A 13,513-nucleotide genomic window follows, 5' to 3' on the forward strand; every position below is an offset into this window, starting at 1 on the left:
TAGCCCAGGGCAATTTAAGTTTTATAACTTGGCTCTAACTCAGTTATAAACACAGAAACCTGGCATTCAAATCAGGTGAAAGTATATATAATGGTCTTCCCTGTGATCTAAAGTATAGTTATATTTTTGCATTATTTTTGAAGTGAGATTTCAAAACTTAAGGTTTTTGATGAGAAATCACAAATATTCAAGAATATATTACTGAATCATCGAGGATTTGAGAAGCAAAGGTTAAGAGCTTGGGGTTTTAGAATAGTTCAGAGCTGGAATTTTATCCTACTAAAACACATGCAAGCTGAGGTCCCTTGGACAAGATGCTTAACCTCTCCAAGCCTCAGTTTTGGTTTACCTGAAAATTGTATCTAGAAATATTACCATGCCTTTCAGGGTTGTTAAAATTTTTATGAGATGATCTTTGTAAATCTTAGTATAATGTAGAAAGAAGCAAACAATTATAAAATAGTAGTTGCTGTAATGATATTTTTATGTGATATACTACATGTAATCTAAGAATTTTAAATAGGGAAGCTAATTATTAAGGCAGCATCTGAAAGGGGAAAATGCAAAAAAATGATAGATAATATATACAGCCATTTTAAAAAAGGACAACAGACATAAATGTGCTAGCTGGCTGTTACATGTTTTCTGTTGAGAAATAAAAGTAGGTAAGGTAGGTATTGAAACATATTCTTAAATTATTACATTTCATAGCACCAAGTACTGATTATGTTATACTTTGCTACTGTAAGAATAATTTTTTAAATAGTGGGGTTTTCAAAATAAACATATTAGCTAATCTTTCAGTTTCTGTGATGATATCCTTTCTACAATTACTAACAGGCTTTTAAAAGGCCGATGACTTTTTAGAGACATTGTTTACAAGAAGATAGTTATCAAGTATTTACAGTAATTTTCAAGTAACTTTGTATGAAGTTACTTCATATAACTCTATATGAAGTAGCTAGAACTTATAATCAGTCAGTTAAGGTGTTTTAAGGCTGCCTGGGGAGGTGCCTGTCTGGCTCAGTTGGTGGAGCTTGCAACTCTTAATCTCCAGGTTGTGAGTTTGCCCATGTTGGGTGGAGAGATTCCTTAAAAATAAAAATCTTAAAAAAAAAATAAAAATAAATTAAATAAAAGACTGCTTAGAATAGAGGCATACACCATATGTCACAAAACACTTGTATTTCATCAGGGGCGCCTGGGTAGCGCAGTCGTTAAAGCGTCTGCCTTCGGCTCAGGGCGTGATCCCGGCGTACCGGGATCGAGTCCCACATCGGGCTCCTCCGCTATGAGCCTGCTTCTTCCTCTCCCACTCCCCCTGCTGTGTTCCCTCTCTCGCTGGCTGTCTCTCTGTTAAATAAATAAATAAAATCTTTAAAAAAAAAAAAAAAAAAAACACTTGTATTTCATCAATGTAAGTTTAGTTCCTGCTAGCTTCTATATTTTAAAAGTTGCGCCATCTGCTAAACCTTTGACTGGTGATGATGGTGATCTTTGAAAAATATTATCTCCGTACCTTCTCTTTTCCTTTTAATGAAACAGCCTACAATTAGAAAATCAGTCTTCATAAGCATAACCCACAGAAGTGGGCATAGAATAGTTAAATGGCAAAACCCAAATAAACAGCCAATTATTCATTTACAAGTTCAGCAGCTGCTACTAAGGAGATATTTGATAGTGTAGCATAAAAAGAAATCATAACACATAAGACTTCTAAATAGGAGAGAAGACCTTTTCTGGTAGCCTCATCCCAAAAGCTAGTTTTTCCTGCTAAAAGCCAAGGAATCTTTTTTCTCTTTTTCTTTCTTTCTTTGTTGTTGTCGTTGTTGTTTTTAACTCTTACTATAGTAGCAGAGGAGGGAGAAAAAGCCTCTATTTTGAATGAACCAATAACAGACATCTTAGTAGACTTCTTTAAGTTGAAGAACTTTAAGTTGAAGAAGCATAGATTTATGTAGTTCCTTGTGGACACAAAAATTACTAAGAGGAAAAAGAAGAAAGGGAGGGAGGATCCAAACTGGGTTCCTCAGACTAGTTTCATGAGAGACTGGTAAGTACTCTGTGAAAAAAAAGGATTCTACTGTAAATTAAGCATACGGAATGCTGAGTTAAACCAAGTAAAAGAAGTTTCATTAATGCAACATTTGTTGGAATTTTTAACATGCTAATACATGTGTCTCAAAGTGCCTTAGTTGATTTTAAAACTTAATGCCTCACAAAACCATGAACTATCTAACTACATTTAAGAAAATACTTGAATGGCTTGAATTTTGAATTCCTGTAGACAGAGATTGAGGATTCTCCACCATCAACTTTGTTATAAGGAACTGGCATGGGATATGAACTGGATATTGCAGTTGTTTTGAAGAGGACCAAATAAGAACTATTTCTCTTACCACTTAAGTCTAAGGTTTACCAATATATTAAGCAAGGACTGAGTGACATTTAAAATCACAACAATACTATAGTTATAGCTGAATATTTATAGATAAATTACAACAATGTTCCCCATTGTAGGTTAAAATAACTTTAAAAAACCCCACAGTATTAACTGAGTGCCACAACCGGCCTATCACCACCACTACCACTCCTATCTACTCTTAGTCAAAAAAAAAAAAAAAAAAGAGAGAGAGAGAGAGAGAGAAAGGATAGCTGTTGGAGAAAGTGTTTATGGACAAGCTGTTCCCAACATGTAGTTGGGGTGAAGAGTGCTTGAAGAGAGTCACTTCTAAAGATTGGATTTCTAAAATGGGGGGAGACACATATCTTTTCTCTGTTGGACATTTGCTTAGCCTCAGGACTTTCTCATCTAGAGTGCTGGAGGAGAAAGAGGATTTGAACCATGATAGACTGAGAGGCCAGCAGGACAGCAGGGAAGTAGCTCTATGCCCATCCTTTAGTGTGGCAAGAATAATAAAGTTTCCTGTGGGTGGTACGAATCCCAGGAAAGGCTTGAACCATTTTGTCAGTATGAGGGCCGACTACAGCAAGAGGGAACCATTGCAGCAAGAATGAAAGTGCTCCAGTAAGCTGGAACACAGCTTTTCGACACTGTCACATAGACGTTACCAATATCCAGTCAATGAAGATTGCATTCTTACCCAGTCAAGTAAGGAAACATTTGCCCTTTCTTCTTTCAAGTAAGGAAGCCTTTGCCCTTTCCTTTGTCCCTTCTCTTTGCCATAAACAAGGGCACTATATATAGAAGAGGAAGGAAAAACAGGTGTCTGAAAGCCAGATATTCCCCGACTCCCTCCAAGTCACTAGAGCTTTACCTGTGTTGGGGTTGGTGGGTAGGTGGAAGAATGAGAGAAGAGTTTTTTTTTTTTTAAGACTTTTTTTATTTATTTATGTGACAGAGAGACAGCCAGCGAGAGAGGGAACACAAGCAGGGGGAGTGGGAGAGGAAGAAGCAGGCTCCCAGCGGAGGAGCCCGATGTGGGACTCGATCCCGGAACGCCGGGATCACGCCCTGAGCCGAAGGCAGATGCTTAACAACTGCGCTACCCAGGCGCCCCGAGAGAAGAGTTTTGAATTGAGCTAGAGGGTGAAGCTTTCAAGTTAACAAGACTGATTCTTTAATCTTAGATTGTTAAGTTTTAATAAAGTGGCTGAAAATCATAGGGTATATATGTATGGTATCACTAAAGGAGCCACCCCTCTGAAAAAAAGGAAGTTCTACCTAGTATTTTTGGGGATAGTTATTGAAAATAAGAAGGACATTTCTTATTTATTCTCTTAAGAGTTTGAAGCATTTTAAGTATTTGAAGACAAATACTTAAAAACATTTATGCTTGGGGCACCTGGGTGGCTCAGTCAGTTGGGCATCTGCCTTCAGCTCAGGTCATGATCCTGGGATGGAGCCCTCCCTCCGGCTCCCTGCTCAGTAGGGAGTCTGCTTTTCCCTCTTCCTCTCTCTCTCTCTCTCTCTCTCAAATAAGTAAATAAAATCTTTAAAAAAATTATGCTTAAGTTTTATAAAAAATGTGATTTCTCTAATTCTTCATCAATCTCTTTTGTGAACTTTATACATTTCTGAGATTTGAAACATCCTTACAAGTATTTTAGAGGTGTATCCATAACTGACAGTTTGGGTGAAGATTCTGGGGTCCAGACAGCAAAGTACGCAACACCCTTTACAGAATGTAGTTTTTAAAGTCCTGCTCCTTTTTACATTTGCCATCCATTACAAAGACAGGCAGCTATGTCATTCAATTCTGCTATTGTCACCCAGCCCAGATTTTAAACCAAAAAGTAGGATTAAAGAGCAAAGGGGTCTAAACTATCTCTTTGCTTTTTACACTGGCCTTGTTTAAGTTTATAAGTCAAACGAAATTTCACAGAATTTTAGATCAGTGTGTTTACTTCAAATTCAATAAAATTGATAGTTTCGCCCAGAAAAGAGCAAAGAATAAACCTAAAACTTTTATTTAATATGATTTTAGATTTAGGGGCGCCTGGGTGACTCAGTCAGTTAGGTGTTTGCCTTCAGCTCAGGTCATGATCCTGGGATCCTAGGATCAAGCCCCACATTGGGCTTCCTGCTCAGCAGGGAGTCTGCTTCTGCCCTTTCCCCTGTTCCTGCCCTCTCTCTCTATCTCTGTCTCAAATAAATAAATAAAATCTTTAATATGATTTAAGATTTAATCTTCCAGCTCAGAAGTGAATTCATTGATATTTGATGGAATAATATGTAGCATATATATACCTGTTCAAATCTTTTAACCATCTCACTCAATATGGTATGAAGCATGAAGAATTATTCTTTGTTTATTTGTTTATTAGTGAGAGACTAATACAATACAAGTGATTGCTTAGCAACTTCAGATCTGGGGACAAACAATTGGATCATTCTCATATGAAGAACAAGATGAGGGCATGCAAATTCCCAGTGCATTCATGCTGACAAATATTTACTATGTGCCAGGCACTGATCCAAACACAGGGAAATAGAGCAGTAAGGAAGGTAGATAAGTTCCTTGTTTTCCTGGAGATAGACAATAAACAAATATTTATCATTATATTATGGAATGATAAGAATTATGGGGGAAATAAAACAAGATAAGGGCTGGAGAGTGACAATGGGGTATGGTGCTCTTTTAGATAAGGTTGTCAGTGAAGACTTCCCTAAGAAGGTAACTTTTGAGCAAGTGATCTGCAGGAAATGAGGTTGCACAAGTTCGTTTGATAAACCAGTGATTTTGGTGTCAGCTCTGTTAGCTATGAATTTGCTATCCCTTAAAGACAGGTGGGTAGATAGGTAGGTAGGTAGGTAAGTAGATAGATAGATAGATAGATAGATAGATAGATAGATAGATATAGACATATCTATAGATAGAAAATCAACAGCCCCGTCCAAGAAACACAGTTAACTTGTCTTTACAAAAAGTAGCATATTGCTATGTATAGTTATCTCTTCATAGAAACTGATTTTTTGTTGCTTCTGGTCTCATTCCTTTCATTCCATTTTAATTCAACAGATCTTTATTGAGTGATTGCTATATTTCAGGCTTTATTATAGGCTCTTGCCACATGCCAGTAGGTAAAACAGAGGAAGATTTCTGACTATGTGGAGATTACATTCTAGCAGGAAAAGATAGATGATAAATAATAAACATAATCAATTATACACTGTGTTAGGAAATGATTTATGCTGTACAAGAAAAAGTAGACCAGAGAAAGGGAGATTATAAATATGAGGAGGAGGATAGGTTTCTTCATAAATAGGCTAATCAGGGTGAGTCTCAATGAGATGAGACCAGAGCAGACACCTGAAGAGGTGAGGGAGTTAGCCTAGTGCCTATCTGAGGAAACGGCTCTCGTTGACACATACCTACAACTTACACATATACTTGTGCTTTTGTTGTCAAGGAAGTTACTATCTTTTCTTCAAAGCTCATTATTTCTTTTCTGCTTCACACCCCTCATGGAGCCTGATGTGGGGCTTAATCTCAAGACCCTGAGATCATGACCTGAGCCGAAATCAAGAGTCAGACGCTTAACGAACTGAGCCACCCTGGTGCCCCTCAAGAGTCATTATTATTTGAGCTTATAAAAAATAGAGTGGATATGATATACTATCACTATATATAACTACTTGAAGGGGTAAATCTGTTATCTTTTATCTACTTATATGATAGCCACTATAGATAGATACAGTTTTTATCATCTGAGATTATGAAGCACTACCATTTTTTTCAAAGCATTACCATTTTAAAAGGCACTAAAAAAAATAGCATGATTAGAAATGTATATATTTTTTATACTGGCATGTGTAGGCCACACAGAAAATATACTATATCTTTTCTTTCTTGATCATAGGTGTTGGTGTTAGAAGTTACGTTAGAAATCCAAAATAATTTAAGATAAATTGGAAAACATGATAGATTACTGACTTCACGCTGTAAATTGAATGCACGCTTAACAAGCATCATGATTTCTTAGTATGAGTAGTTAGAAAAATAGACTTTTATGAGTTAATTCAATAAAATTAAAATAATTTAGATTCTTTCATTTTATTTTTGCTTCATTCCATCTGTTTTCCAGGTTTCACTAAAATTACTATAAATTTGTTTAAAGTCAACCCTCATCAATGTACATTCAATGTTTGTTTACTTCTGCAAAGTAAAACCTTCTTTTTTTTTTTTTTTTTAAAGATTTTATTTATTTATTAGACAGAGATAGAGACAGCCAGCGAGAGAGGGAACACAAGCAGGGGGAGTGGGAGAGGAAGAAGCAGGCTCATAGCAGAGGAGCCTGATGTGGGGCTCGATCCCATAACACCGGGATCACGCCCTGAGCCGAAGGCAGACGCTTAACCGCTGTGCCACCCAGGCGCCCCTGAAGTAAAACCTTCTAATCTTTATGTTCCTAAGCATGACTTTTTAAAAAAGTAACTAGACAATTACAACTAGTCATAAAGATATAGTAACTATTTCTCTTCCATTTTCAAATTTCTTTCTGTTTTAATTTTTTAAGGACAAAATTACATTTCACTTCATTGGTTTGTACTTTTGAATCAGTATTGGGTAACAGGCAACTTTTTATGACTTTAATTTTTTTTTTTAAGGAGACTCCACACCCAATGTGGGGTTTGAACTCACAATCGTGAGATTAAGAATCACATGCCCTACTGACTGAGCCAGCTAGGTGCCCCAATTTTTTGTAACTTTAGATACCATTATCTTTCACTGGAAGGTCACATATGTTTCATTAACTTAAACATTTTATGTACTTCTTTTACTAACATAAAAATAATATGTTTGATTTTCTAAAAATATTTTAATTTTTTTTCCTAAAGCTCTTCCTTTCAATCCCAGTCTACAGTGTTCGCCTTCCTATTCTGAACTTATTTTCTTAGCATTTATTTAACACTTACTTAGTAGATGCTGTCTTCTGTCTGTTTTAGCTCCCAAAAACAGACTATACATTTTCCAAGGACAAAGATCCAGTTCTTATCTGTCAACATAATGATTTTTCACAAAGAAACTGTTTCACTGGCACTTTTTGTTTGATTGATGCAAGTATAACTTGTATAACTCAATATTATACCACTGAAATATTGTGATTTTTAATAGTCTTTATTTGGTTTCCATCCCCATTCCTGGCAGAGTTCCTAAAACCCTTGGCGTTTCCTAAGTGGTAAGAAAGATAAAGATGTCTTGTTATTCATAACAATGCCCTGTAAATCACACCTGAGACTGTTTATGAGGTGACTTTTGGAAAGCCCCTAAGGATGGGGGCTGGCTGCCAGGCGAACCGTGACTAGACCTTTCAGCACTGCCCCCACCCCTAACCTCCAGGGAGAGGGGAGGGGCTAGAGCTTGGCTCAATTACCAATGACCAATGATTTAATCAATTGTGTCTACTGTAATGACCCCTCCACAAAAACTCAAAACAATGGGGTTCAGAGGGCTTTCAGGTTGGTAAATATATGGGAGTGCTGGGAGGGTGGTGCACGCCCCACCCCTATACTTTGTTCTAGGCATCTCTTCCATCTGGCTCTTCCTGAGTTGTATATCTTTTAAAATAAACTGGTGATCTATTAAGTAAACTGTTTGCCTGAGTTCTGTGAGCCACTCTAGCAAATTAATTGAACCCGAGTAAGGGACTGTGGGAACCTCCAATTTATAGTGAGTTGTTCAAAGCATAGGTAACCACCTGGGCTTGGGATTGGCATATGAAGTGGGAGCACTTTTGTGGGACTGAAGCTTTAAACCATGGAATCCGATGCTGTTGTCGATATTGTCAGAATTGAATTGAATTGTAGGACACCCACTGCTGTCCACAGAGAATTGGAGAATTGCTTCATGTGGAGGAAAAAACCCACACACTTAATGACTAGAAGTGTCAGAAGTGAAGTGTGGGTATTGTGTGTGTGTGTACGTACATACTATAGTGTACAAAGTTATACTGTACTCTGAGTTTGAAATGTGTTTATATGGTATGCCTCCCTTAGCTAGGAAAGGAGAGAAGTCAAGCTTTCCACCATTTTTCCTTCCTCTGTTGCATTTGGGGTTTTATTACCTGAAAAATTGTGTAGCCAAACTGGTAATCATCAGCTTTTAGATACAAAAAGTTGGTCACGAAGAGTATTGAGTTTAGCCCCAAAATGTTTTCATTTTACATTAATACCAAAATGTTTTTTCTTTTTTTTTTATCTTTTTTAAGTAATTTCTAAGCCCAACGTGGGGCTCAAATCCATGATTCTGAGATCATGCTCTATGGACTAAGCCAGCCAGGCACCCTGTTTTTGCTCTTATATCAACAGTCTAAAGATTCAAAAAGATAAGCAAATGAAAGGGCAGCATTCTATTTTTCTCCCCTAATCTGCATAAATGTTAAATATAGCAGTAGAAACATTCTGGCTATTAAAATAGGAGCATTGTATTTTAAAAGCAGCCACGAGAACTCTGCTGTCTGAAAGACTTAATCTTTGAGTAACTAAGGTAACGCATTCTCTGGTTCTACCCAATTAGACATGCCCTTAGCTACTGATGCTAGTTCCTATGTCAGAAACTGTTGTGTCTAAGATGTCCTTAGAAAAACAAGTTAATCTTTGACTCCTACCCTTTAATCACTTTAGGTACTCATCACTGATAAGTACTTTCTTTCCTGCAGGAGCACTCCAATTCTATCATAGATTGGGTATGGAAGAAGATAAACCCCATCTTGGAGAAATCAGGTACTACACAAGTTATCAAGGCCTAGGGACCCAACTACTTTAACTAGAAATATTATAGGAAGTTGAAGGAGGATTATTAGCCAATTAACCTAATGCAGAATAATGTGATCTATAGCCACTATGCTCCTTCAGTTTTTCCTGACCAAAGACAACATTGACCCATTAGCTTTGGGCAGAGCTGAAGGTTCATGTGAAATTTTAAGTTTAGAACCGTAGGTAGTGGAGACAGATTGAGCAATTCATACTGACTTCCAGTTTCCCAGAAATTTTTGCTGCCATATTTCTCCTCAGTCTGCCTTTCTTCTACCTACTCACATTCTCCATAGAAATTTACTTGTTCTATATATGATCTTCTTAAAGCCAAACAATCCTTACTTTAAAAAGGGTATCAGGTAGTTAGTTAGCCTGATTATACAACCAAACATAGAAGCCTATACTCCTACACAGGTTGCATGCCCATGAAACTGGCCCTCTGATTAAGTACAGGATATATTAATGAAAATTCTAGAAGTCTACTGCAACAAACACAACTTCTAATCTTGTCTTCTGCAAGAACTCTTAAGAATACTTACACTTGTTAAGGTTTTATTTGGGAAGTTATTTGATGATATAACTGTAAGAGTTGTCATTAGCCTATTTTCCCATAGTCCAAATTAAAATGTATAGCTATGTTAAAAATTCAGAAATCAGTATTAGCTAAATCATAATTTTTGTTGTTTTTCTAAGCAGATATAAGTTCAGACTTTCTGAGAAGAAAAATGTTATTTTTCAGATTAAATAAGAGGATGAAATTTCATTAAGCGGTCCTAGGCCTTATTTTCTGTAAGTTAATGGTATCAGCTATGAATTATCATAGTTTCAGTAGAATATTCTGTTGACCTCATTAATAAAAAGTTATGCTTTATCATAGGAACCCTAGTGTTATGCCAAATAACTCCTTCATTGGCCTGATTATTAATAATCACTAGACAAATAACTAGAGGGGAAAAAAGCCACACACATTTCACATTTGTCAGACAAGCTTCCAACTGTAGAACCTAAAAAGTACAGCAGGTAAATTGCAATGTGCTTAATCAAGCTTTTGTAGTTTACATATTCTTATAATGTGGAAACTGGAATTTGACCAAGAACCTTTCAACTTAATCTATAACAACAGATTTAATAGCCCTTCTCTTCTTAAAAACTTTACAACAGTTAAGAAAGCCAAACTAACTTGATTTTTTTTTTAGACTTCTGGTTTGGATTTTTAGGTTGGCCACCTGATTAGTGGACAAAACTGATAAACAGATAAATTCTCATTGTGACAGTTCTTTGTAAAAAAAAATGATGATAATAATGGCTATATAAATACAAAACTTAAGTTTCAACCCTCCTAGATCACTCTCTTGAATTTTACAACTTACTCTTGGCCTTGAGAAACTGGATCAGTGAATGAAATGTCTTCTCATATTACCCTCTCTCTAGCAATCTACTATGTGCCAGGTGGAGATACCTCAGTTAGCAAAACTCAGGCAGCAAAGCTGCTTCATGGAATCAACTCTAGAGAGAGTGAGGCAGGCAATAGCCACTAATACATAAGCAAAATTTTGTTACGTTAGATGTGGTTAAGTACTAGGAAGAAAGAGAAAGCTGAGAAGGAATATAGGGAGTTCAGGGTAGGGGTGTGTGTGTGTATAGGGGAAGGGTTGAAATAATAAATAGGATGAAAGGAAGTCCTCTCTGAAAAGTTGACTAAATGGAAACCTGGAGAAAGAAAGAATATGAGCCATTAATGATCTGGTGGAAGATCATTGCAGGCAACAGAAAACTGTAAATGCCAAGTCCTAGAGTATTCAAGGTCCAGCAAGAAGACCAGTAAGCCTGGGAAGGAGTGAGCAAGTGGTAGTGCAATAAGCAACAAGCTAAGGGAGGTCATGAGGTGAGGGTAGAGAGTCTTGTGGAGAAAGGTACAGGTTTCAATGACATAGTCTTTGTAAGTTACTTTGGTAATTTTGACTTTTACTCTGAGATAACAAGCCATTGGAGGATTTGGAGCAGAGCGGGGACATAACTGAGTGGGGCAAGAAGCAGAAACAGGGAGGCCAGTCAGGATGCTATAGCAATAGTCCAGATTAACGGAGGTAATGACTTGGACCAGAGTAATAGTAGAGGAGGTGATGAGAAATAGATTCTGAATATAGAATAAAGTAGAATAAAGAGCTCCCAAATCTATTTAGTTTTTCATTGATTGAAATATTAATTTGTATAATTATTTGTGTTATACGTTTTCATGGTAAAGGGTGATGATCATTTTCCATTTAAATATTTTCTACCACATAATATTAGTGGCTGTTAGTGTAGTTTGGATATAGCATAATTTAGCCATTGTATAGATAGAACAATTTATTAAATCAGTCTTCTGTTGTTAATCATTTAAGTATTTTCAGTTTTCCTCTATTGTAAATACCATTAAAATGAACATCCTCATTGTTATATCTTTGCAAATATAATTACTACATAATTTAGGGACCTCTGCCTATTGATTTTAAGAATTACTCTGCTAAATTTGAACTAGAAAGGAGAAACTAGAAAAGCCAAACTGTTTATAAGCCAACAACTTAGGTTGATATATTTTTTTAAGAAATCTCTACACCCAACATGGGGTTCAAACTCATGACCTCAAGATCAAATGCCACATGCTCTACTGTCTGAGCCAACCAGGCACCCCTTATGTTGGTATTTTTTCAGCTACAACCATAAAAAGAAGATTATCTACATCAGATGTGCATTGATAGAGCTTAAAATATTAAAAAAATATTTGAATATGAAATATTTATAAATTCCTGTTCAAGGTTGAATGAACATTCTGTGTTTTCAGAATTTGTTTTCTATTTCTGATAGACTTAGTTATTACTAGGAACAGATGACCAATTACAAGAATTGTCACCATTTTAACATTCTACATGAACTGTAGCCAGGCTGGAGTTTTGGCACCTGAGCATTCACATCCATCTGTTTATAGGGCATTATGCCCACTCATTAGATTTATGCTAGTTTCAAAAAGTCACGTGTAAATCAAGATAAGCAATGTATATTCTTTGAGATATAAATCATCTATTACTTAATCTCTTTGAATTATGTTTTTAGAAAGACATTTAACCACTTACTGATTTAAGATAACTTTCAATTAGGCCTATATAGAAAGAAAAATATAAGAAAAATTTTAACTTTATTTTTTAAATTTTTTTAACTTTATTAAATAATAAATAGAATACCAACTTTTTTCAACATGAGAAAGTTGAAATTAGAAAAAGGGTGATGACAAGTCCTTTTAAAAAGTTTTGAATATACTATTCGAGGGAAAGAAACTAACATTTATTTGGTAACTGCTATGTGCAGGGTACTTTTACATAATTTGTTTCTATAATTTTCATAATAATCTTATGAAGTAGGTACATTATCCCCATTTTGCAGATAAGAAATTAAAGAAATGACTTACCTAGGATCACACATAGGAAATACTAAGATAATTTCAAGCCCAGTTTAATCCGACTCCTAAACTCTTGCTCTTTTAGCTATACAACACTGTGTAAGTGGTTGGGATTCAAACATCAGGGTGAATTTACAAATCTGCGATGTGGATTGAAAGTGGTTTTTACGAGTTAAGAAAAAAAATCAACCAGCTAAAAGATTGCTTTACTCTTAAAACTCAGCTAAACATTCCAAGGTAAGTGTGACGATATACATCAGCTCTCATTATCAAGAAGGCAATACCAAATAGCAATTAATTATTTTCACTGTAAGAGAATATCTACTTCCTGAAGCAAATAATACATTATATGTGAATTTAAAAAAATGTTTTAAATGTAAATAATAATAATAAAAGAGAATATCTAATTATATGAAATAAGAGGGAAAAACCAGTCTGATGAACTGTTTGCTTCCCTATGAATCAGTGATTTTTTTCACACTAAAAAAAAAAAAAAAAAAAAAAAAAAAAAAGCTATTTCTTTTTCCCAAACAAAACTACATAAAATAAATGAGAATGGTTGAAGCAAGGGTGCAAGTGGGAGGTAGAGGCTGTTTGTTCCCTGTCCAGTTTCCTCTCCCAATATTGCCGTGACCTCTGAAGGAATGCTTGCTTATAAATCCCAGGACTCAGAATGTCATTTAAATCCCCCATGTTGTGGCTGGAACACTTGGTCGATCAGCTTACCTTTTCAGTTAGTCAACTGATTTATTTTGGTTATCTACCGATCACAGTAAAAATATGACTTGAAAGTGGTAAGAAAGTTCCTAAGGCAATAGTTAAGAACTTTTTATTTTATACTGAATTGTCTTTCCTTC

General features: G+C 35.8%; 1 protein-coding gene across 31 annotated transcripts in view; it reads left to right on the forward strand.

Annotated features, from left to right (window-relative positions):
• Window positions 1–13,513, forward strand: part of LOC123787133 (uncharacterized) — a 190,105-nt gene that overhangs the window by 10,656 nt on the left and 165,936 nt on the right. For 24 of the 31 annotated variants that reach the window (XM_087868959.1, XM_087868960.1, XM_087868966.1 and 21 more), the window contains one exon: window positions 9,124–9,187. The exons of 5 other annotated variants lie outside the window; for them this stretch is intronic. In XM_087868959.1, coding sequence (XP_087725085.1) covers window positions 9,124–9,187 — 64 coding nt within the window. Of the gene's footprint in view, window positions 1–9,123; window positions 9,188–12,741; window positions 12,894–13,513 lie in introns of all 31 variants that reach the window. 2 more of the 31 variants (XM_087868937.1, XM_087868945.1) reach the window with 1 other exon arrangement.

This window comes from Ursus americanus, chromosome 17 (genome assembly GCF_024610735.1).
Source record: "Ursus americanus isolate L20-20 chromosome 17, mUrsAme1.1.p, whole genome shotgun sequence".
Lineage (NCBI taxonomy): Eukaryota > Metazoa > Chordata > Mammalia > Carnivora > Ursidae > Ursus > Ursus americanus.